This window comes from Nipponia nippon, unplaced genomic scaffold, assembly GCF_047370975.1.
Source record: "Nipponia nippon isolate SJK-2023a ecotype South Korea unplaced genomic scaffold, ASM4737097v1 scaffold_4, whole genome shotgun sequence".
NCBI classification, from domain to species: domain Eukaryota; kingdom Metazoa; phylum Chordata; class Aves; order Pelecaniformes; family Threskiornithidae; genus Nipponia; species Nipponia nippon.
In genome coordinates, this window is record NW_028262358.1 from 97,260,849 (window position 1) to 97,288,035 (window position 27,187).

Below are 27,187 nucleotides of genomic sequence, written 5' to 3' on the forward strand. Positions count from 1 at the left end.
CATTTTAATGGTTTAAAGCCAGCAGGGTGTGACATAATAAGCAAGACGTCATTTTCACTGCTTTCACTACACAGAATGTGGCCTTTTCCTAACTTCCTTTAATTCATTATTTTTAACTGGATATGCATTTTAATGATTGTGGGGTCACTTTAAACATTAACTGAAATACAGACATAGAAGGTGATCTGAAATTAAAAGGGAAAGTTGCAACTGCATTATAACAGTCACATCTTTTAACCAGGCCTAAGCATGTGTCTGGTGCATTGATATTGTTTACCTGTTCTCCCTCATATTGTAGAATTTGAAATATTAAGAAAAGCTTTATTCCACTTAGGGCGAAGAATTAGGGCATGTGGTTCACTAGATACAGAGCTTTTGCTGTCTTTCCCAAAGCTCGTGGCAAGTAAGCCATCCTTACAATATTCCCTGCTGCAAGTTGGTTCTTGACCCTGCTCAAGGTCCACTATAACATTTTGCTCATATTACCTTATCCTTTACCTCTAAAGGCTGATCCGTAGCCATCCAAGACAACTGTGAATAATTGTATGAGAGTTCTCATAATACTGAGTGACTGAGTGATAAATAAATGTGGATGGAAATTCAATATAAAGAAAGTTAATACATACTGAGAAGTAAAACACATTAAAAGAAGGGAAGATCTTAACTTTGCAAGTGGAAGGGTTGGCTCTGAACCAGCACCTACCTCTCAGGAAAGGTTTTGGAACTTTATAGTTTCTAATATTCTCTGAAACAGTTTTTGAATAATCTATGAAATACACCAGCTCTGTGCTCAGTAGCAATTAAGAAAGCAAAGAGTAAATCCTTAGGAAGGAAGGGGAAAAAAACAAAACAAAACCCATCATGATGCACAAATATGAATTGATAGGGCTCCATTACTCCACATTATTTTTGTCATTTTATTCTCCCATCTCAGAAAGTGAGGTTGAAGGATAAAAGGTGAGAAGGATGATCAAAGAAATGGAATGTCTCCATTCAACAGATTATCTTGAGATTTTCTAGTGTGGAAAAGAGATGTTCGAAGAGTGTTATGAAAGGTGTCTACAACATCAGGAGAGACATGAGAAAAGCAAATAGACAATAATTGCTCAGCTTCTAATAGAAGAACTTGTATGCATCACATGAAAAAAGGAGACAGAAATTCAAACAGAGCAGGGGTAGATACTTAAGTAGTACTTTATACATAAGCAGTGGAACAATGCCACACAATGTAGATGTTCAAAGTTGACGTGGGTTTAGAAAGGGATCAAACAGGTTCATGGAGAAAAGATATCTATTAAGGACTGTGAAACACATCTGATTCAAGACATCCTTTGCTGCAGGTCACAAGATGATGAATGTCGCTTAATGTTGCATTATAACTATCCTCTTTCGTGAGATGAGAGTTTTGTCCATTATCAGAGGTAGGATAATGATACACATGTACATTGGTCTGACCTGGTCTAACTGTTCTTACATTCCTATCTTCTTATATAATTGTACCAGGTATAGCATTCCTGTATGTTTCTCCCTGCAAGTCACTGTAATTTGCTGATTGGCCTGCTTAAAAAACTTGAGACAATACTGAATTGCTTTTGGATGCTGTTGGTCCTAGACACTAGACACACCTAGCATCCAGTGTAGATCGGCAAGTCCAGAACTCTGCCTGACCATCTTTTCCCAATAGTGGAAGCAATTCTCTAATTCTGAATGCTCTGAAATACCCTTACAAATAACACGTGAAGCAACACTCCCTCCTTCTCAAAGCTAGTATCTATAAGTATCACAAAATGCCCTACAGAATCAAGTCCCTGGTGTGCTTTGGTCCGTCCTCTTGGGTCTCACCCTCCAGTATTTCTTTGTACAAGAATGCTTACAATTATTCTGAGAAGATCACCAATGTTAAGCAAAGGTAAGAGTTGCTAAACGGCTTGATAATGATACATGTTCCCCATCTTAGATGATTCCCTTGATAGCGTGCAGCCTGCCTCCCCTGCAGTCCTCTTTGTTCCTGGATTTCAAGGACTACACTAGGCCAGACCAAAAAGTCTCTGCATATTTCGGTGTGCTGCTCAGCCCCCCTTAGTGTCAGCTCCAAGGACATATTCATAGCTCTGTGGGCATGCGACTGGGATTTGTACTGACTCCAGGGGAGCAGGTTTTCTGTATTTGCCATCACAGAACCCAGGCAAGGAGTGTGCTGTGGTCTGTGGGCCAGCAGGAACAGAGTCAAAAATGAAGTATGAAAGCCTTTAAGGATATGCAGGATTTCTGCTTTCTGTTTCTTGATTAAATGTGTTGCAGCCTGGTTGTCACACAAATCCTGACCTGCTAGCGAACTCACTCTGACAAATGTTTGTTGTTACCAAAATGCGGGAGAATTGCAGGAAGTTAATGTCCCTTGCAAAGTCCAGATTTTCCAGCCTTTGGGCCACATCATTCGTCCTTGAATAGCATGCCAAATGCAAACTCCTCCTGCTACAGTAGCTCCTAGGCCCATTTGGAATTTGTCAGTTACTCGGTGGGATGGGTTGACCCTGGCCAGCAGGTAAGCACCCTCCAGTCACTCGCTCGCTCACCTCCAGCAAGATGGGGGGCAATAGGGAGGGCAAAAGCAAGAAAACTGGTGGGCTGAGGTAAAGCCAGTTTAATAAGTGAAAGAAAACAAACTAAAAAAACCCAAATGATGCAAAAGCAATCATTTACCCCCAGCAGACCAATGCCCAGCCAGTCTCCAAGCAACAGCTGCTTTAGAAAGATGACCTCCCAGTTTCTGTTGTCGAGCATGATCTGATACGGTGTGGGATATCCCTTTGGCCGGTTCAGGTCAGCTGTCCTGACTGTGTCCCCTCCCAGCTTCCTGCCTGCTCCCAGCCTACTCAGAGTGAGAAACAGAGAAAACCTTGATGCTGTGCAAGCACCATTCAGCAATAGCTAAAACGTTGATGTGTTAACACTGCTTCTGTCACAAATCCAAAACACAGCACCATACAGGCTGCTATGAACAAAACTAACTCTTTCCCAGCCAGACCCAGTACAGCTAGCTGGAATAAATGGTGAGAGCCCGATTCTCTGTTCTGTTGCAACAGTAGTGAACTATGAAATATCCAGTAGATTACCCTTCAGTAACAGGTCAATGTATAAAATCATAAGTAATGTCCACATCCAGCTGCCTTATGTCTTGTTTAGGTTTTAGAGAATGTCCTCACTGTTTGTCCCTTCAGCAGCAATTGGCTTCTTTGGTGGGAGTGAGAGACTATGAATAAATGAAGTACAAACTTTGGCCTAAATCTAATGCATGAGGGACCTAGCTAGTCTCTAGCAAATGCTAGTTCCCAACAAAAACCTCATGTGTTTCAAATCCTGCATAAAATTCAAATCAGAATAAAATTAAACTAATGTTTTTTGTAATATCTGTCACAAGGCAGACCATCTCATCAGTGTGAAATGTTAGCAGTATTGAAAGTGTCATGGTGATAATAATAGGATAACAAAAGATCTTTTATTTTGCTGCTGAATGTGATGGAGTGTAATAACTAGGCTTTTCACTTTTCACCTCTTTTCTCTTTGCCACTCATAATATTTCAAAATTCTTAATTTTAGAAACATTACCAGAGTAGCAAAAGAAAAAAATGGCACATGTCTCTGCTACCCTGTACTGTTTCAGGTGAGGAGGTGTAGCCTGGTGTCAGTGTGTCTTGGCCACAGGACAGGTCTTAGAAGCAAAAAGTTTCCATTTCAAGAATGCATGTCACGTAAGCTCAAAGGGAGTATGGCCTTGTCTGCCTGCAGGAAGAAAGGGTTCCGAGTTTCTCCCATGAGTTAATAAGACATGTCAAAAATGAGTCAGATAGATCATCAGTTCTTTTTCATATCTCAGAAGAGTGTATGATATTGCCTCATCAGCCACAACTCTTGTGCTGGGAGATCACTAGTTTTCGTTCATAGGTCAGAGCACAGCTGTGAATCCTGTGAGCCACTGTGAACATTGCGCTAATTTCTTCTGGGACGGTGGGAAGGAATTTTCTTGTCATCAGATTGGCTGCAATAAAGTGTGTCTTGGGGCTTTCTCACAGGGTCTCTGGCGTGCATTTGGAAAAACTCTGCTGTTGCAGTATGACAGGTGGTAGGAACGTGCTGCAGGTTGTGCTCTTTAGAGGGTTGCGTTCCCTGGCAGGCAGGAGTGCACAGTGACTACAGAGCAATGTATTTGTTGAAATGATGATGAATGGGGGATGAAGCTTTTTAATAGCTTGGGTAGTAAGAGGACAATGTGTTTTCTCCAGGATACTTAACCTTCATAAAACAGGACCTAATACTATTTCAGGCACTGCCTGCAACTGTTTAAGAATGAAAGCACATTACCGGCCATCCCCTGGCAGGTGGTGATGTATGAGGAAGGCGTGATTAATGTACGGTTTATTATCCTGTATGATTTATGCTGGTGATTCTTAGATGAATTCATAGTTCTAGTGCTCCTTGCATCTTATTGTATCACATCAGCAGCACAGCTTAGCTATGTATACAAAAATATATTTGATAAATAACAAATAGAGTGCTAAAGGGGCTCCACAAAAGCTATGTTTTTCTTGTCTTCCCTAAAATTTGAGATTTATGGAGTCCTGTGTAAAATAGATTAGCTTGCATGTTTGGGGCATAACTGCACCACTTTGGAGAGAAAGGTGACCCTTAGGTAAAATGACAAATATACTAAAATCTTACTTGTAGTTGCATAAATCATAGAGTTTTTTAAAACCATGTCAACCACTTTTTATGTCTTTTACTTATAACTTTTACTTGTAAAGCTTCAAATATTCTTTGTTTACTAAGTCACTCCATAATATCTATTTTTTTCTATTTTTAGCATTTATTGCAGATACTCTCACTGTGCATGAGTTAGTCCTTAATAGTAACAGTGTAATTAATGCCATATATAAGTATTGTGCTGTATAGAACTGCTTTTAGCAATAAAAAATTTAATCTTCCTTAAAACACCAGAAGCTGCATGCTATTCTCTCTGCATAAGTGGTGCTGCCATAGCTACCACCTGTGGAGTTGAACAATTACAGCAGTGGAAAAGCTTACCATAGAAACACCCTAGCAATGAATCACTCCATTCTTCCAGTACTGCAATTTTCAGTCTAGCATAAATCCAATTGCTGGAACACAGGAAACACATGAATGATACCTTGGCATAAACGCTATTTTAGATTATACTAGAAGACGTAGAATTATATTACACACAGAAAATACATTTAAGGGTAGCCATCCGAGTTACAGAAATTTCTGCCAGAAAAGATTTTGTGCACTGCAAAATCTTGGAGGACTCGAGCCAGCTTCTTATAACTGCAACACAAACTGCTCTTACTCTGCTTTCTTCACAATCGCAATGAAGATTCAATCCCAGTGAAGATATCCCATGTTCAGTTGCATCAGCAGAAACTGTCACAGGTCCTCTTCCCACAAATACCAATGATGTGACATGAATTTTATTACTGTTTGACAAATTAAAAGATTATTAATATTAACATATTGTAAAACAGTTCAGTTAGTCGTCTCTTTGACACCTTTAAAAAGAAATGGTAGTGTAGGTACAGAAGGAAAGTGAGATTTTAACGGAATTTGCTCATCATATAATAGAAGATACTAATTAACTCTATTGATTTTACATTTTAAATAGTTCAGTTGAAAAATGGTTAATAAATGTTTTTAATCAACTATGTTTTATCAGTTGCAGTTAAAGATCTGTTAATGCCCTTATCTCATAGGTGATACAATGTCAAACTGACCTAACAATTTATGTCATTCATTATATTCCATGTTTATATAGATCACATATAAAATACTCTAAGTGAATGTTAACAAAGTCAGGATTTCACAAATCAAATTTAAAAAATTAAAATGAAAGCAAATGGAAAATGATACCTGGTTTTAGCAACAACATATCATTTACTACTTTTCAACCCCTGAATGCACATCAGTTTAGTACAGAGGTTGTATACCACAGACAATACAATTCAGTCATAGCTGTGCATCAGTAGGGCTTCCAGCATTCTTGCACCCTGTTCTTCAATATCCAACACAAAAACCAATTTGATTACCAAGTCTGCATGCAAATCTGATGTTTTTTATTTTGATTTTCGAGGCATTTGATTTGTATCACATCCTGATTTGTCACACAACAGCATATTTTTGAGTATTAACTTTTCAGAATTATATGACCTTGAGTAAAGCAAGAACTCTCTTTATTTTTTTCCTTTTTTGCAACGAGGAGAAGCACGTGCATCAAAGAATTCAGCTGTTTTACGAGCTTCTGTAGTTGCTAAGTGGTTTCATGGAGATCTTTGTCTGCATTAAAGCATCTGCCACTGTGCTGAAGATTATGATCCTCATGAAATTACTCATCTGGTTCAGACACAAGCTGAACATTCACACCATGCTCTGACTCTTCAACACATTAAAAGCTATTGTGTTGGAAATTCAGTCACAGGTAGGAGTTTCAAGAGAAATATATTCTTTGGTGTGAAAGCTATTTAGTTGTGAGGGGACCTCAACTCCAGGGAACTGCCTTCCAGTCCTGAATCTCTTAAAAAGGCTTTACAAAGCCCGTCAGAAAATGGAATCAGTTAAAAAAGAAATTGCTCTCCTTTGACTAATAGTTGTATAATTCATTTGGTTAGCACAGATGACATTTGTATTTTTAATTTTTACACCTGTAAAATAAAAATGCTATATAACCTCAGATTCTATCATGTTCTCATGATTCTAGGGCAATTTATGGTATAGGTCTGAAATCACTTTTGGACTCCAGGCCCTGTTCTAGGTTAGTCTTTTAGTACCCAAGTCCCTCAGAAGCTTTCTGGGAGCACTTTTCACATCCTCTTCAGAAATGAAGAACTTCACAGCCAGCAGTGCAAGAATGAGAGTCTGTTGCTCTGGACCAGGAATCATCAGTAGGGGACCTGCTTGTGCCTTTCCTCAGGCATATAGCAGAAATTGAGAGAACTGAGGTTCTAGTCTACTCCGGGGTTACTTTTTCTTTTTGTCAATAAATTTCTAATATTAAAGCATAAGCAGTCCAGAAGTAGAGAATGGGATTCCAGTTTGCCTTCTTCCATCTGAGCACCTCAAAATTAAATGTCTGGTTCTAATTATGCCTATTTGTGTTACAGTGTGTGAAAAGCTGTGACTTTTCCAGAGCACCACAGATTTCAGTAGAGCTGTCCTGATTTGGCCAACTGAACCAGGAAGCCTGGGAAAACGCCAGGCACCTACTGTCATTACCAAATCACTGTGTAACCACAAGCAGGATGTTTAACTCTCTTCCCCAGCCTATTGACTGAGCTGTTGGAATAGTCAATCATGCCTACTAGCTCTAATGTGCATTTCACTGATAGGAGTATTGATGTCAAAGGAAGAAATTTCTGCATTAATATTGCAGCTGATATGGATTTGGTAACTAGTTTGTTGTAAGTTGACTGAAGGAAGTAAACAGGAAAGGTTAAAACGTATTCTTTCCTCTGACTGCACTATCCCTCTGTCTTATTTTTTCCATTTTTTTTTTTTTTTTTTTAGTTTAAAGGCACTCTCACTTCCATTATGTGGTAACTTCAAAACAAACATGTGACCACAAGGCATCACAGTTCATTCTGTGCTTGTTTCTATGGATACACAGAGGGCATGCCTATAAAGCAAAATGAAGAGAGAATGCTTGTAGAAAAGGTGCAACTAAGGTAGTTTTCATGAAGATGGAATGAGCAGTAATATCAATACATGGTAGTCAATGGAATAAAAGCCCTGCTTTCCTTGAAGGATTAGCAGTCAGGATGAAACATTCCGCCATGTTTTCACTGCAGGTGGTAACGGTGCTAAGATTAAAGCTAACTAAGTCAAATATGTCTAATTCTACTCCCATAATCTCCTCATTCTGCTGTGAAGACATAGCCTCAAAACTTTATGGCAAAAATACCGATAGACCTTCCAAATCACCATCCTTGCTACTGAATCAGTGGGGTAGAAGTCCTTCTGTCAGAAGAGTACAATGTATGTTAGAGACTGAAGCACCATTCATTCCACCCAGCAGCGAACAGCCGTATCCGTAAAATGGTCAGACATTAGAATGAGACAGTGTAATATCAGATTCTCTCCCCCATCCCACTGGGGTGAGGGGAGGGTGAGCGAGCAGCTGTGTGGTGCTTAGTTGCCGACTGGGGTTAAACCATGACATGCACACTGAAAAATTAAAAATGTTCAGAAGACACAAAGAAGCTCCTTTACATTCAATGGTTAATATTGTCACAGACACCATCTTGCTAAATCTTTGTTATAGTCACCCTTTATCTAGAAAACTGTGTAAAATCATACGTCTGCCTTTTCCACAAAACTACTCTAAACACCACTACAATTAAATGTAAATGATTACATGCGTATTTCCAGTCTGAATTTGGGTTACTTTAGCCATTCATTTGGAAGTTCAAGCGTCTTATTTAAAAGAATGGTTTGTTTCCATTTCCCTGAAGTTTGCAAGATAAGATAGCCTGTAGAGCCAGACTGACAGAATAACTCCCTGTTATTCTTCTGCATAAGCGTAAAGAAATGGATCGGCATCATGATATCAAGAAGAGGAACTGACGCCTTTCTCTGAAGGAAGTCTGGTAGCAAATAGCAGTACTGCTAATGCTGCTGTGATGCAATAGTTTTCCTCTAACATAAATTCTCCTGTAATTTACTTTTTCAAGATAGTCATTTACCTTTTGCTGCAAATAAGTCAGACTACCTGGCTTATCTGACCTCTTGAGTGCAAGCTAAAGAGAGACTAATCTCATATAGCATTTTAAATTAGAGCTGTTTAAGAAAATGGTACACAAATGGCCTTTTGTACCAATTGTAAAGGTCAGCTGAAAAACAGACTTTGTGTGTTGCATTTTGCATGAGTTTAGCCTGGTGTGTCACACAGCTATGCTAATCCTCAACAATGGAACAACTTTAACAGTTACAGTTCTTGCATGTTTGAAAAATGCCAACACTCAGTTTTATAGCATTTTATTTCACACGTTTTAGGGCACCTTATATCCTTCATAAGTCATAGCCATCATCCAGGAATGTGTGAAATTCAGAGCTGAGGCAGCAATCAAAGTAAAAGGTCAACCTGCAAGACAGAACAACTCAGGCTGTTGATAAAGACTATGTTGCAAAAAATTGAAAGCACACAGTGACTGCGAACTTTTTACTTCAGTCGATGTTGTCAGTAGTTCTAGTACTTAGCCCTTCTCTTGCCCTCCTCATGTTCAAATAATTGTGCAAGCTTAAGCAATTAGTTTTTGTAAAAGGTTTGTGCAGTCTCCTATAAGTTATCTTTAATTTGTAGCAGGAGAAAACTGTGGTAGACAGGTCAAGATTTGGTCCTTCAAACACACTTAGGTTCCTAACTGCTTTTTGTTTTCAATTTTTGTGACCTACCTTTGATGTCATTTAAAGAAATAGCTTAGTCTGAATTAATTGTAGATATTCAGATAGAGCCATGGGCAAAGGGCTTGAAGTTTTCCTTAGCCTCCTACAGTTCAGTTAATGTGTAAACAGCAATCCTGTGCTGCAGGGATTTCTTACTCCTTCTGAGACCTGATGGCACCTCAGAGAAAGGATGCGCAAGAAAACAGTGCTGTGGCTTTCTTCTCTCTTATTCCTGACAGTAGAGGAAGATATCTGGACCACAATGGGGAAATAAGTGAATCTCAAAGAGATGGGAAGAGAGACAGACAGAGGATAGATGCCCAGAAGCTGTAAGAGACATTTTGTTTAGGAAGTCAAAAAAATGGTATTTTGTTGTTGTGGGAAGTCTTTATACTACATTCAACATGAGAGTGCAATGCCTGATGGAGGCCAATTTTACCATTCTTCTTCTAAGAACCACAAAGATCTAGGGTGCTTAGATTTTTTTTTTCTGGATTTCAGCGCCACACATTCCATGCTTACAATGTAATTAGATATATTAGATATATCTCCAGTGATGAAACAGCACTGTTGGGCTGAGATAAGAATTAGCTTTAGACTTCATCTCCCAGTATATGTGAGGTGATTCCTGAAAATCGGTGTTCTTCAAACGTGACCTACCAATTCAGTTACATCATGTGACTGATGATGTTCTAGTCTGAGGGCTGTACAAAGCTCTTTGGGAACTTCCCAGAGTCTTATTTCAATTCTCTAGGAGTTACTATATTAGAGCTCTTGTCAGTCAAAGAAACCACAGATTGAAAAGGCACGGAGGTGTGAATTACCTTCCAAGGCAATTACCTTGGTCATTGGTAAGGAAACTTACATTATCTAGTTTGTGCCAACCAGAGAATTTCAGCTGATCTACCACCTTTCGTAAGCACTAAATTTGTAGAAAATATGGTAAGTGCAATTGCTTGTGTCATTCATATATCACCTCAAGCTTCATAATAGGTTTAGATTCAGGTGTTAATAGAAATGAACTCAGCCCACAACATCCTAGGATTTGAGATGCTGCAGCGTCCTATGCTGTATATATAGTTGTTAACTTCATTTGGCCAGGAGCTTGAAAAAATATTTTCTATAAGCAAATGACTTGTATTTATATCTCAAGTTACACTCTTTCAAAGAATATGTAAAAGTTCAGGCAGTGTCCTGCACTGCCATCTTTACTGATTACGTCAGTGGTGCATTTTTAATATATTAATTACACCATGACATGGTACAAGAAAAGTACATTTCTTAATATATATTAGTTTATGTTATTGTTTAATCATATTTGCTGTAATGCTTAGGCAGAAGGAACAAGGGGCTACATTTCACTAGCCACTGTGCAAACACAGGGAATATCTGTCCACAAATGCTTAATGCTTCGAGGTATGATTTGTAGGGAGGAATATTATCTTCTCCTGTGTCAGCTTCAAGAATGAGAAAAAAACAGCAAGCTCCCAAGGCCCATGGATAGACAACAAATACAATTAAAAAATAAGAAACTATGTGCAAGCTGTGAATAGGCAAAGCGGAGAGATATGACTTTCTCATTAATGTTAAAATATTGTAAAAGTATGGCTCATAGTTATCCCCTTCCATGAAAAAGCATTATCATAACACCTGCTCTGTCCCAGTTAAAACTTCTTGTGTACTCTGTTAGCTGTCTAGAGAAAAAGCGGAGTGCGTGCCTGTGCACCCAGTTTTGTGTTTTCATTAAGAAGTGAACAAGCGACGTACAAATTTTCTTCTGGCAATCAGTGAGAAAAATAGGGTGCAGATATAATGTGGAAAGATGGGCCCTCTAAGAAACGTTCAATTCAGATTCTCCTCCATGAAGTTCATTCAGAATTTATCTCTTGGGGCATTTGTAGGATTGTTAGAAAAGGGAGTATCCAAAGTGGATGGTAAAGATGATGTCAGTTCAAAGCAGCTATGGTTTATCTTGTCTCATTCTGATGTTGTCAGGTTTTCATAGAGCATTTTGTAATTGCTGTTTTTATTCATAGCTTCAGGTGCATTTCATTTTACATATTTTATCAACATTAATGCTTATATGTACACGTTACACTGTGTTACATGCATATGGTAATATGATCTCCATTTTGTTGAGCTAGAAAGAGAAAGTTCAGAGGCTGAGTTGAAACTAGAAGGACTTGAGATGGTACCTGGGACTGAAAAGAAGGCTGTGCATTTGAATTAACAGGAGGTATTGAGAAGTAATTGTGTGAACAGGGCACATCACTGCGGGAAGGTGATGATGCCCTCAAGTTCAAAGCCTAACTTGCCCTTTTACGTGAGTTCTTAAGAGATTCCTGGCTTCCAGCCTTGCACATAGACCAGTCTTACAAGAAAGTACCAATGATCAACCCCATATGATTAAGAATGTTTTTAAAATAGAAAGGGTAATAGGTGCTAAGTAGATATAAAGCAAATGCTGAGCCACTGATTATTAGAGTTGCAAATCGGTAGAACTAGTTACAATGCAATGAAGAAGTGGGTATGAAAACTTCCTTCTGTAAATTGAATTCAGAATGAAATAGGAACAGTTTGCATCTATGAATGTTTAAAATAATAAATGCATAAATAAAAAAATCTGTTTTAGAAACAGAAAAAAAATATTAGGAAGAAACTGAGAAAGAGAGGAAAGTATAACAAACACCTAGATTTACACTAACTTTGTTTCTCTTTCCGCAGTAGACAGTTCTGGATTTAGATTATAGTCATTATAGTTCAAAATAATTATGTTGTGAATTTAAAGTAAATGCTGTTATTTTACAAACTATTCAAGATTATGTTCTTCATTTTTGTTGTTATCCATCTCCTCATGATCAGGGTAGCAAACTGCAGTTGCTCTGTGAGGAGACTTTGAAATCTTGGAAATGACTAAATTAACATAGTTCTGCAACCTATAAATCCATCTAACATTGAAGTAATGAATGTTTTTGTGCTAAAAGATTTTTTTAAAATTCTAACAGAAATGAGTATTCGTATACAATGCATGTTTAATGAAAACAGTGCAGCAAGTGATATGCTGCACACCAATGTTCAGTGTTACTGCTTTGGATATGGTGCTCGCAAGTCCTGCTGCAAACAGGAGATATATCGAAACAAAGGCTGTTTAGGGCTCTAAGGACTGCTGGGAGCAACTGGAAGCTTTCTGTCATACGGAATTATGAGAGATTTTCACAGGACAAACAGAAGTTAGGCAGCATGTAATTTCAGTGAGAGATGGAGATCTGGCTTCTACCTTACACTGTTGAAAATGTTTATGTACTTCCCTGGCCATGTTTCACATTATGCTAATTTTTTATTATCAAAATCATAGCCTTTCAACTTAAAAAAAAAAATCATTTCATTTTTATAAATACATTTTAGCAGATGATAACATCTATTTACTAGTTTTCCCATACAACACAAGGAAAGAGAAAATGTAGATTTAACTGAAAAAACTGAGGAGACTGGGGAAAGGAGTAGTGTCAGAGCTAATTACAGCCCTTACGATGGACCCAGCCTGACAGACCATGATTTCTCTTCCTAGATGTGGCCAGGGAATGGATTGCTGCCCACGTAAATTGTTCTCACCAACCATTGCTTGCTGTACTTTTTCCTGAGGGATCCTTAACCATCCACCATTAAGTGTTATGTGTTCAGAAGTGCTTGATACCACAATTGTGTATCTTCTTGTGTGACAGGAATGGTCATAATTGTCACATTACAGGATAGGACTTTTTATGCATCATACTTTTTAATGAATGTGTGTCCTTCATGTGATGGGGAATCACCTGTGGATTCACCATCTACGTGGAAAATGGAGGCTAAAGAGGGTTTATAAAAGAATCCAGAAGAGGCTTCATGATCCTGAATAGTTAGATAGTACTGTGTTAGATACTTGAATGAGTACATTTTAAAATCAAATTTAACAATCGTAAATTCCTGAAAATAATGATATCTTTGAAGGTCTGAAATAGATACTCTGCCAGTAAGCAAGAGCTCTTCCTCCTTCATCAGTTCCATAAACCAAATTCTGTGCTTCCCAAGTCATAACTAACTCAAACACAACTCCAGTAAACTTTCTAAGGTTTAGGTATTGTTTCAGGAGTGGATTCTTGTTCAGGGAAACTCATATACATATGCTTATGATAAGATTAAGCAGATGCTTGTTGTCTGACCGGGATGAATTAAGCATCTATTTAATTAAATTTCTTAGTTGGGTCCTATAAATTGTTTTTCTATTTGAGCTGAACCATTTTGTACGCAATGGTCTCTTTCTTGTATGTTGGCAGCCGGCAAGCAAGGTGCTGGAACCTTTTTGTCGCTCCTGTTCTCCTTTTTGAAGTGGAATTGGAACCTTCCCACTCCAGTACTTTTAACCTGGATCAAAGAATTTGGAAGTATCTTTTAAATGGGAGCTCCTATTTAGTCCATGCTAGAACCAGTATAACTCTTGAGTATAAGCCTGCCTCAAAGAAAATTTGAAGCAAAACCTTTTTTCCATGAGTGCACCCAACCAATCTGGAAATATTTTCCCTAGGACTTTTCAAAAACAATTTAGTTCACAAGTGATTTAGACTTGGTTTAAAGAGAGCCTGTCAGTGGTTATTTATATAAAGAGAAGCAGTTTAGGAAGTGCTTTCAGTGAAAGGAAAGGAAATTTAAAGTGAATCACCAGAGCTTGCAGAATAATAATTCCTGATAGGGGAAAAAAGGATTCAAAACAGTAAAGCTAACAAAAGCGCTCAGATCTAGAGAAGATACCGTAATTGAGGAAACCTGGGTGAAAGTACTAAAGCAGCAGGAAAGCCGAATTGATTTTTGGGAGCTGTATAATACAAGGAAAGATTGGCAGATATATTATATACTAGAAAAATGTCTGCTGTGCACAAGGAAGAAATGCCTCCTTTATATATTGTCTGTCGATATTTTTAGGATTATTGGTGAGATAAGGTTATTGTTCAGGCTGCAATGAGTTTCTGCAGATTTGGCTATTACACAAAGCTTTCAAAGGAAGATCCTAATCACCTTTACATTATCTTGGCATTTTCTAGAAAGAGATTTAACGAACCTTTGCATGAAGTGTAATTCAACTTAAAGTTTAAACTGATAAAGTATGGTGCTCCTTTCAGTTTCCAGTAATTTAAACCAAAATGGCACTAAGAATAAATCATAGTAACAACTTTAAAATAAACTGAATTACATCTACTATTCATTAACTGAAGAAGCTTGGGAAGCTGTTCCCTCCAACTTCCATAGCTTTGTCCCAGGTAATATAGTGAGAACACTAAAAGAACTTGTGTCGTTAAATATTGAACCCACTGCGACACATAGTTTTTGACATTCTCAGCTTAGCGCTGCCATGATTAAAGGGTGTTGAGCGCGCTTCCTTTCAGGAAAGCCCTCTCGCATACAACTACACAAATGGCATGTACAGTGCTTTCAGTGGGAATCACAGAGCATAGCGCTCCCACTTTAGAGATGGAAAAAGCACAGGCATAGAGAAAATTGTACTCTGCTTTGGAGGACCAGAGCACTGTGTTGCTAGAGTGCAAATGATGTCTGTGACACATTGTACAGAGGGATTGTAATCTTTTCTTTTAAAAACAGAGTTAGTTTAAAAGCCAAAAACTGTGGTTAAATACAGCTGTGACTGCATTATTAATGTGTTACAATCCAGTCTCCTCTGCATTGTGCAATATTTAAAGAAAACAAGTTATCAAAACCTGTGTTGGCATCTCATAGGTGTCAACCTTATACAAAACTTTGATTTCATTAAATCGGGTCACTGATGTAGTACTGATTCAAGGAGAGGAACTTGTGTTAGTGAATTACCAATATCATGTCATACCATGCAAACGCTTCTTGATGATTTTCTTTCCAATCTAATGTCTAGACCAAAGATCAAAGGAATATTTTAACATGGGAAATGGTAATGAAAAGTGTGTCCCTTACTATTTCAGAGGAGGATTATAAGAATGTCAGAGAACAGTTCATCTTCCCTACACTTTTTTTTTCATATATCATAAGGCTGGTGATGTGAGGTGATGGTGCTCTAGGAGTATTGTTCTTGTCTCTTCCAGGAGTATTGTTCTTGTCTCTTCCACTCCTTTTCTACACTATTTCTGTCTCTTCTCCCATTTTCTCTCACTGTTTGTGACATTCTTCCTTCACATAATTCTGTATGGTTTGGGTTTTTTCTGTGTCTACTTCTGGAGTTCATCAGTACTCCAGTTTAAAATCTGGAGCCTTTTTTGATATATAATATACACCATGGTTGCCTGATTTTCTTTTGACGGCTTATAAATCTGCTTCGATATTAGCAGATGATGTAGTTCGATAGGAGTAGATTTACAGGGCAAATCAATTAGTGCTGAGGACCCAACATCCTCATTATTTATGTTTCGGGGACCTTTAACTCACACTAGGCCTGGTCTGGCCCCATGGACTGAATGCCCATTAGCAGCAGGAGTACCTGAGGTGTGAGACAATCTTCTGGTGCAGGTTCATCTGAAAGAAATTGAGTTCATGTATTCTTGAGACCACTCCACAATGTGAACCAAGAAATTTCAACTGGGGACAACAAGGTGGTTTGCTTCAAAACCATGCTCTGGATCTGAACTCAAAGACTAATATAGACATAGAACACAATTCAGCAAAACACTCTAAATTTGTTTCTAATTTTGCAGGCTCAAGATTCTGATATTTTCCTTGTTTCTTTCATGCATTATTCACTTTCTTCAGCTCGTGTATGTAGTTATCCAGTGACGTTTTCTTGAAGCCATTCACAAATGTACACCATAGGCAAAAGATATTACTGTTCTGATTTGCTGTCCCCTTTCATTTGCTTCTTGCCTTTATAAAGGATAGCAGGATATCATGAAATCGTGAAATCCACTTGGGAGGAGAGAAGTCCCTGGTCATTCAAGTATTTATGTGTTTCTTGTAGCTGAGGTTAATTCAGCAGAATATGGGAGACCTTGTCCTCTTCTTAGCTAAGTACAGTGACAGACTGCTTTGAGAGAGAATAAGAAGTCATTTGGGACTTCATATTTCAGTATACTAATTCCTGTGAAATGGCTGTGATATTTTTTCTGTGTGGTTAGCTGTTATTTTTTTTAAGCTTTGTATTATTTTATAGAACTTTGTAAAAACTGTTTTCTTTCCCTCATTGGGAATCGTTTTTCTTTGTTACTAGGATGTTATGGCTTCAATAGTGAAATGTTAGAACATTGCTCATTTTGATAACGATAAACACTTCACAATTTGCTATGAGACCTGTTATTTTTAATCTTCTCCACAACAGCAAAATTAAGACTATAAAAAGAAATGACCAATGTTGACATATACAGCTCAAAAGAAGAATGTATGAAATTTTTTTTTTTTAAAGGTGAAGACTAAAGTCTCTGTATTTTGGCAGTCAGCAGCGACGATCTGTCTTCTCTTCTATAAACAAACAGAAACACATTTGATAACTAGTTTTAGAGATCATCACCATCAATTGTAGATTTCCAGGAAGAATTCAGTTTATTGTTGCTTTTTTAATTAGCTGAACTGTGTAATGCTGATATTAAAACCATTGAAAGCAGGCTTCTCAATGCTGCACAAACGAAAGCAATCCAGTATCTCATTTACATTCCTCTCCTGGTGTCTGCAGCAGATCTATAAATAGAATAGGCTACACACAGAAATTTATTATTGCAGCTGACAGCAATTTTCTTTTGCAAAGGTGTCTGGAGGCATTATTCATGAGATTCATTCTGGTAGACTCTCCAGCTGAGATCCGCGCTCCCCAGAACTGCGGGTGGTCAGTTTAGAAACACACTAATCAACTGCTGTGCACAAAGACTGTCACAAGACTTACTTATTTCCCTCTTTTAAAAATTACAGGAGTTCTCTCAGCTCCAGATTATTTTCTCTAACCTGATTGCATCGATATTGTAAGCAGTGAACAGATTTTTTAGAAATCTCATGTATTTGACATTTTATCACTGAACATCCTAATGATTATGCAGTTATCTGGAAAAACATAATGACTGTGGTTTGATACAGGTCACATCATGTCTTCTGCATTCATACCCACAGGCACATGTGACCTTATCAAGTATAAGACAGACATGTTTCTGTTCAATACCAAGGATGTGTAGTAATCACATGAACTGACCTATCTAGCTGTCATCTAATTTCAGTCATAAAACAAAAGGAAAAATCAAATAAGACCTTTAATGAAATTATATTTATAATAAGTGATAGATGGGAATGTCTTACACTCCTGCTTTTCCTATCTGATTTTGTTTTTTTTACCAAATCTGCCATTATGCTATCTCTGTGTCCTAAAAAAAAAGACAATTCATACAGACAGAATATGCACATTTCTAAATGTTTGTTTTTATCACCCCTCAAGACTGATTACAACTTATTTTTTCCCTTGCCTATTCTAATATTCTTTCTACAACTGAGAACATAAGATGTATGAAAGCAGAGATATTACCTGTTTATTCTGGTTCAATTTCAATATAATCATTACTGTAAGTATTCATATTTCAGGGTTTTTTTACATCCTGCTGTGTTGTCACAAGCTATATGGAATACCTGAATGTACAAATGATGTTTCCATTTGCAAAGTAAGCTAGCTAGTAACTTTACTTTTTTTTTTTTCACTTTCTTTCCTTTTTTCGACCTAATAGAAGAGCTGTTTTATTGTAGCAGTTATTTTGACTATGCTATGAAAGCACCAGCACAAATAACTAGTGAGACATTAGAAAAGTCACATATCTTACCAGGAAAGGAAAGATAAATTAAAATATAAAATTAAACCCAAAACAACCTCTCAACTCAAGTCACCCATAAAGCATTCTGGCATCTCTAATGCCAGGTACACAAGCAAAAAAAAAAAAAGTTAAGAGAGTAAAAACAAAGAAATATATTGCAACCATAAGTCAAATATCACTGATTTTCTGTGAGTGTAAAACCCATCCTGTTTTTTTAAGTGTGTTTTGGTACTTATACATTTTTTTCTGTTTTTAATTTAAATTTGTCAGTGATGCAGAAAATTGGTTTTGTGAATGCCCTAAACTCTACTCTGGAAAACTCTGCCAGTTTGCGACTTGTGATGAAAATCCATGTGGAAACGGTGCTACGTGTTTTCCAAAGTCCAGACGAGATGCTGTTTGCCTTTGTCCATACGGAAGATCTGGCATCCTCTGCAGTGATGGTAAGAACCATATTCTTCCTGCATTGGTCATAGTTTTTTATCATTCATAGAAGTTGTGGTAAGAAACAAGTCAAATGCTTTGAAGGCAAAACACTGAAAATGACAACCTCCTCACCTACAAACACAGCCCAAAATCCAGTCACAAGCAAAGAATGTCTGAGCTGAACAACCTCCTCGTGTGTTGTTTCATAAAGGTGTCGGCCAGAGAAAGGGAGACAGAGGGATCAAAGAAGCTGAGAGCAGACAAGCTAGGAAATACCAGGTAGTGTCTGATGTTTTAGTAATTTACCTGGAGAAAAGCTGAGGGATTTGACTGAGATTTTTCCTCTACTTAGGGAAGCATTACTTTGTACATTTTGTAAATAAGAGGAGTGTATAAACAATACTTCCTGGATTGTAAAAATACCACCAGGTGCTAAATTTGATTCATTTCTCAGGTCAAAAAGAGGAACAAATTAAAATTTACTAAGTGCTTTGCAATGAAGCAGGAGACAGGATGAAGGGAAATTAATAAAGCTAAGTAAATAGGTCATTTTGACTAATATTCTCAAATGAAGGGCTTTTATTCCTCAAGCATTGATTATAATGATTGTTCTAGGTCAGAAATTCCTGTGTGTGAATATCCAAGGGATTCTTTTCCCCTAACACTCAATGTAGCAAAAAGTAATGATTGAAAAATCTGCGTATAGAAAATGATCACTGGTTCTGAGCTGATTCAGCAATGCATATGAAGTGCCTTTTAAAATAAATATTAACCAATGTTCAGGTTGGATCAAAGTCTACATTGTCTTTTTCTTCATATCATATACATCTTTACCTCTTATTTAAAATTTTAATTTCCAAAATTTTCAGTAGATGGACATTTATGTTTGATCCATGTTTTCATCTAATCCTAATAATTGATAGCCAATAGCAAATATATAGGCAAGTGTATGAAACATGTATGATGCTTCCTTGGTAATCTTTCTTAACTTACAGTAGCACAAGACATTGGGGCTTCATGTGCTGGAGCTGGTATCTGGGCTAGCCCTTGACAGATTTCTTTTCTTCCACGCACTTCTCTAATTGGTCCTTGAGTCCATGTAAACTTGATACACAGCATCCTGTGGCAAAGAGCTCCGGAGCTTAAGCATATAGCTTGCGCAGAAGTACTTCCATTTGTTTGCTTAACTGCGCCGATTGCTAATGACATTAATGCCTCAAGCTTCTGTTTGAGTGGATGTGTCAGAGTTGTTCCCTGGTTTATGAGTGTTTCCCTGTTCCCCTTCTCCATGCCTCTCCTGATTTTATCTATATACTTATTATAACCCTCTCAAAATTATTTCTGAATAGTCCAAGTTGATTCAGTCATTTTGGGGACAGCAGCCATGCTATATCTTTAGTCATCCAGGCTGCTTTTCTTTGTTCCTTCTCTCAGTTCCACTGCATCATCTTTAAAATGAGGGTCCAGAGCTGACTGCAATATTCAAGGTGTGATAATGCCACTGCTTTGTACAGTGGTGTTTCATATTTTTTTGGTTTACTCTCTGTCCTTTTCTTAACCATTTCTTCCATTTTATTTCCTTTTGTGCGTACACTGACGTTTTCATGGAACTGCTTATTAAAACTCCTAATACCTCTTTCTTTGAATGCTGATGGCAAGTTCAGAGCCCACCATTCTGTATCTAAGGCTCGGACTGTTCCTGTAGTCTACCTCAATTTACATCTGTCAACACTGAGTGTCATCTAATGCTTTTTCCCTGTAGTCGTTCAATGAGACTCTTCCACAACTTTTTGTAGTTAGCTGTCTCTAAATTGAGAGTCTGAGTAAAAATTGAGACAGCCTAAATTGAGAGAAAATACACAAATTAGTTAGTTTGATTAGACTACAGAGCTGAAAGTTTTGAAAGCACAGAAAGAATGAGAATTTATTGAGTGGAAAGGGAAATCTCTGTCTGGATCATCACTGTAAGCAAGCAAAACAGGGAAGAACACCCAGCTTCGTAGGACAGAGTATAAATTTAGGGTCAATAAGCCCACAACATAAAAAATTTTTGAAATATGAAAATATTTTATTGAACTGTGTCTTAAAGAGTTTAGAAGGAATAGAAATAAACTGAGGACACACAGAAATCTTTTTAAGCTGGACTTTGCATCGAAACTTAAAATGAGCTGCAAAAGGCCTTTTTATCACATACATTAAAACTGAACAAAGAGGGAGAAACAGAGCCACAATGCAGTGAAGGCTGGGTGCAGCCTTAGGGATAGCCCTTGCAGCATCAAAGCCACACATTTGGTGAGGTATTTGAAGATAATGATAGATTGCCTAATTACAATGGTAGAACTATGTAAATTATATTAGAAACAGAAGACAAATTTAATTGTTTACTATAACAAAATGAGTGGCCTAGATAATAAATTTATTAGAAAGATATGGTCCATAAAGTTTAAAGTCTAGGCGCACACATTTTTAACGAATCACCTCCTGTTTAAGATACACAATAATATTGTCTCTACTATTAAGATTAGTAACCAAGTGTATGCTACTTTGTGTCTGAAACACTGAAGAACAGCTTGTTTTTCGTAGATGCTGATCAAGTAATAGTTGGTCTTCATCAACAAGAAATGTGCAAGATGTTACAATGATTATTTGATAAAATGAGTATAGCAAATGTACCAAATAGAAGTGCAGATTTCATGCCAGCATTGCTGCTCCTACCAATAGAGATTATTTACAAAAGGCAAAGTAAGGATAAAGAAAGATGCGGACAGAGCCACAAATGTCCCCACTACTACAAGTCTGGCCCATATCAGAGCTCCAGCTGCCCTCTATTAAGAGTTAGAAGTCACACTAAGAACAATATCAATCTCTACAAATATGTAAGAAAAAGTGATAATAAAACTATTGTCACTATTAAATGGAGGGGGAGGGGGGGAGGAGGGACACGACCAAAACGCGTGGCATGACAAGTTAAAAATGCATCATTTTATGGGGAATGCACAACATTTTAAAAGTGAGAAAAATATAGGGCTACCGTAAATATGACAAATCAGGCAAAAATTTAAGGACAGGTAGTAACTTCTATTAGACAAATCCATATAAATATGGAAAACCAGACAAACTCCTGGGGTTAACAAGGACTTTTCTTCCATTTCTGAAGCAGATGGAGCATACTGCAGTCTAAGCAGGCTGGGAACAATTGCTCTGAGTTTATCTTAGTTATGTTATGCTTGTTTCAGGCATCAAGAAAAGCTTCCTAAAAGCATGTCCATTTTTCCAAATATATATAGTAAAATGCATTATCTCTCACTAGACATCTTTCCTTGCTTTTATCACTAGATGACAGTGTTATTATGACTTTAAGTTGACCATTATATATTGAAATCTCTCTCAAGAAGCTACATAGCTAAGGCATAATGGGCCAACAGTGATGCAGGATGATAATATAAGTTAGAAGAGAGGACAGGCTGCACTGATCAGGTGAAGGACACAGCCAGACAAGCGTACTGACCAGCCAACTATTTACATGTAACTGGCCCATTTGATCTCTGTATCCCTCTATTTTTCCACACTTATTCCTCCCCAAATCACCTAATTCCCTTCTTCTCCCCCGCTTTGGTTCCTCCCTTAAATATCCATAACTCCTGTGGTATTCCAAACTGTTCTTCACATGCATCCCGTAATGTGTCCGATACCCCATGGCAGTTACACCGCTCTGTCCAAAAGGTGCTCCAGCATTGTCTCGTCATGGTGGGTGTCACACCTGGACACTAGGGCTGAGGGTCTTCTGGGACAGCCCTGGGAGAGGCCCGGACAGGGTGTCCCTTCCTCTGAATCCCTAATTTGGGTTCCCGCCTACCTATGGACTCTGTGCTCCACTGGGATTGTGGGAATGGACCTGTGGTGGCCTGATGACTCCTAGGACAGGGGTGGGAATAGCTGGGGCAGGGTATTGACTGAGTTCCCCCACTTCCCATTGTCTCTCTGTGCTGCTTTGTGGGTGTGTGGGCAAGCATTTACACATAACCAAACACTGTTGATTTGAGGAGTTAAATGCCCCCATGACTTTCAACTCAGGGGGGTGGAGTTGCCTGAAACAAGAATTTAGTCACTTACTAAAATAGAAAACAGGAAACATTTAGCAATGCACATCATCAGTATGCAACAATTTGGAACAGAGACTATGTCTACACGGGCAGCTTGACTCAATCTCCCTTTTGACTTTGGTTCTTTAAGCTGTACATGAAGGGATCTATATCACTTCAACTGAGTCTAGTTACTGAGCTCTGGCTTTTCAGTAGTTTTGTGTGAAAGCAGCCAACATTCAAGCCCTAGTCTGATAAATTTCCTTTCACATTTAATTTAGTAAAAAGTTGCTTGCATTGTGTTTCTTGCAGATTGTAAATCTCCAATATTTAGGATCACACTGGTGAATGAAAACGTTTACAAGTAGCACCATTTCAGACCAAATGAATACACATTCTCCAACGGTGCATTTTTCTGTAAAATGCTTTTTAAAATACTTCCTATATATTTGATTTTTCTGCTATTAAAAGTTGGTCAGGAAGACGTATCAACAACTTGTTATGCAAGTGATGATTAGGTTAGCACTAGAACTGCCTGTCATCCACGGAGATTTGTCATTTCATAGGATCTAGGACTTAAATGAAAATCTGTGGTGCTTTCTCGATCCAAAGAGAAAGCTTGAGCTCAGACAGTTAGAGAGATGCCCATATCACCATACTTCAACTCTTTTAAAATGAAGGAGAACTCTAATTATAATGATTTGAATATAAATGTTGCCAAATCACTGTTGTTAACATGAAATAAAAGTCAAATACTTTTAATGAGCCTAAATGATATAGAAATACTATTGTTGTATCTCACCAAAATAAGCAGAGTTTAGGACGCTGTTCTTGTACCTCAAAAAAAAAAAAAAAAAGAAAAAGAATTATTCAATTGCTACCATCCTTGTAATCAGCCTTTATTTCTTTTTTCTATTTTTTTTAACACTTTCATCTAAGTACAGGCTGGGGGCATTCCCTGATTGGTACAGGAAACTGATATGGTCTGTAAAATATAAGGCCAGTATGTTTGAAATATCTGCATGTAAGGAATTTCGGTATATAAGACACAGAAATTTTAAAGAGGAGATATCAGGGTATCATTGTACTGCAGAGCTGTGGTGGCCTCATAAATGTGAGTGAAGCAGAAATGGTTCATTCACGAGGAATGGAAATGAACACCTGGACTTCTAAACTCTTGATGTTGTTGTTAATTGTATGCTACGCAAGAAACTGCACCCTTCTGGGAAGCTGTTGGTCATAACATGAAGCATTTTGTTAAGCCAGGAATCAAGAGCAAGCACTTTGTAAGCACAAAAGTAAATTTAAAAGGAGAAGGATTTCAGAGGAATGTGCATTGCTAAGATCAGTAATTGTGTCAATTACACTGTTTTAGACCAAATTTCAGTGTTTTAGTTTCACTATGTGTTTCACATATGTACATATGTGACAACGTAACATGGAGTCCTAACTGTGACGTTGTATTTAATAAGCACACACCAAAAAAGGCCACCCACAGCATGCGTTCACAGCAATGTAAGTATGTTCCTTGAAACATTTCTGAGCAACATTTCTGGTAATGCTTCACAGTCCAAAGGATTTCAGCAGGTTTTCTGTAGGATGTATTCCCTCCATGTACAAAATTCATTTCAAAGTGCTGAAGTGGGAATAGTCACTTGCTCCAAGCTCTGTAGAGTGAACATCAGCCTGCAAGCAAATTGCTTCTGTGCAGCTATGTTTGGCACACAATGTCACCTTCAGAGTTGTTTGGGTCTGCAGACTAAATTGTGCAGTTCAGTGACAGCAGATGCCCGAAGGGAATTTCCTCAGATAAAAAAAACCTGCATCACAAGGTTTCTGGTCAGTGGTAAGAGACTTTGGGGAATGCTGATCAGGGTTGCTCTTCTTCCCCTTCAAGAGCATTTATTTTCTGGGTCATTTGCTTTTAGCTGGGCCTTAATTTCCCCCTCCCCTCCAATGTGAGGAATGCCATAAAAATTGTACAAACTACACATAGGCACACTCACACACTCTTAATGTCACTGCGGTATTACCAGTTTTTCAGATTTGTATTTTCACCCTTGAGCAGTGAAACCACTTTTATTACTTCAATCACAGCTTCCAGTCAGAAGTACAAGTTATTAGTCCATGTGTTTAAAGAAATAAGCTAAGCTAACAGGGCCTACGGGCTCCATGACTACTGAGACCGCAAGACAAATAAAAGGAACACCTAAGTGTCTACTGGGGGTGGGGAAGGGAAGGCATACACCTGATTTACCCATTATGCGATCACTAACTCCTCATACAATAGTCTTCCAGACATCAAGAGTCTTCCACTACCACCTTGAACTCTCAGCTGAGCTTGCAGCTCCAGCACCCCTTAACTTTTCCTCCTTGCACTTCCCAGAGTTTCAGGTGAGGAAGGCAACTTTCTTATTAAAGGAAACAGCTTTAATGTAGAACTAACAAAACATGTAAACTAAATACACAGGAGCAGGCAATTCCACTGTCATAAGTCAAGCAAGCTCAAGAGGAAAAAGAAACTGTATGATCTCTGGAAGCGAGGTCAGGCTTCGCAGGAAGAGTACAAAGCTGTGGTTCCTTTATGCAGGGAGAAGACACAAAAGGCCAAAGCTCAGTTAGAGTTGAAACTGGCCAGTGTTGTTTCAGATAACAAGAAATGCTTTTTTTAAGTATGTTAATAGCAAAAGGAGGTCTAAAGAAAACACTGGGCCAATACTTGTTGAAGATGATAGTCTTGACTAATAGGGATAAGGAGGCATTCAATGCATTTTTTGCCTGTCTTTAATAATACTGATAGACCTTGGGCTGCCCATCCCCTGAGTTGGAAGACCATGAGTGTGGGAACAGTGACTTTCCATTTGTGGACACTGAAATTGTAAGGGACCAGTTGTATCAGCTGAATGTTCATAAGTCCATGGGACCTGATGGAATTCATCCCACAGTACTGAAGGAGCTAGCGGATGTTATGGCAGGACCCCTCTCGATCATCTACCAAAGGTCTTGGGAGTCTCGGGAGGTCGCTGCTGACTGGAAGCTAGCCAGTGTTATTCCAGTCCACAAAAAGGGTGTGAGGAAACACCCAGGGAACTACAGACCAGTTAGTCTAACCTCAGTTCCTGGAAAAATCATGGAGAAGATGATACTGGGTACCGTTGAAGGGCATTTAAAGAACAATGGAATCATCAGGCCCAGTCAACATGGGTTCACAAAGGGACAGTCCAGTTTAACTAATTTGATATCATTCTATGATAAAGTCACCTGCCTAGTGGATGAAGGGAATATGATGGATGTAGTTTTTCTGGATTTTAGTAAGGCTTTTGATACTGTCCCTCACAGCATCCTTCTGGACAAGTTGTCCATCTGTGGGATGAGTGGGTTCATGGTGCACTGGGGGAAGAACTGGCTGAATGGCAGGACTCAAAGTGTTGTAGTGAATGGGGCTACATCTGGATGGTGGTGTTCCACCAGCAGTGCTCCTCAGGGTTCAATTCTGGGGCCAGTCTTGTTCAATATATTTATCAATCATCTGGATGCAGCAGTTGAATGAAGCATTAGCTGATGTTACCAAACTGGGAGGTCCCGTTGACTCTCTTGAGGGACAAGAGGCCTTGCAAAGGGATCTAGATACATCGGAGTGTTGGGCTGTGATTAATGGGATGAAATTTAACAAGTCACAATGCCAGATTCTGCACCTAGGACGGAGTCATGCCGGGCACAAGTATAAACTGGGAGAGGAGTGGCTGGAGAGCAGCCCTGCAGAAAGGGATCTGGGGGTGCTGGTCGACAGCAGGCTCAACAGGAGTCAGCAGCGTGCCCCAGCAGCCCAGAGCGCAAACCACATCCTGGGGGGCATCAAACACAGCATAACCAGCCAGTAAAAAGAGGTGATTATCCCGCTGTATTTGGTATTAGTGCAGCCTCACCTGGAGTGCTGTGTGCAGTTCTGGGCCCCACAATTTAAGAAGGATGTGAAGGTCCTTAAATGCATCCAGAGGAGGGCAACAGAGCTGGTGAAGGGGCTGGAAGGCGTGTCCCATAAGGAGCGGCCAAGGACTTTGGGCTTGTGTAGTTTGGAGAAAAGGAGGCTGAGGGGCGACCTCATTGCTCCCTACAGCTTCCCGAGGAGGGGAAGTGGAGAGGGAGGTGCTGAGCTCTTCTCCCTGGGATCCAGTGACAGGATGCATGGGAATGGTTCAGAGCTGCGCGAAGGCAGGTTTAGACTGGACATTAGGAAGCATTTCTTCACCAAGAGGGTGGTCAGACTGCAACAGGCTTCCTAGAGAGGTGGTCAATGCCCCAAGCCTGTCAGTGTTTAAGAGGCATTTGGACAATGCCCTTAACAACATGCTTTAACTTTTGGTCAGCCCTGAATTGGTCAGGTAGTTGGACTAGATGATCGTTGTAGGTCCCTTCCAACTGAAATAGTCCTATTCTATT

General features: G+C 38.7%; 1 protein-coding gene across 1 annotated transcript in view; it reads left to right on the forward strand.

The window, feature by feature from the left end:
- The window catches only part of EYS (EGF-like photoreceptor maintenance factor), a 923,675-nt gene that overhangs the window by 845,010 nt on the left and 51,478 nt on the right, over nt 1-27,187 (forward strand). The window contains exon 42 of the mRNA XM_087776394.1: nt 18,510-18,682. Within this exon, the coding sequence (XP_087632520.1) occupies nt 18,510-18,682 (173 nt within the window). The remainder of the gene's footprint in view (nt 1-18,509; nt 18,683-27,187) is intronic.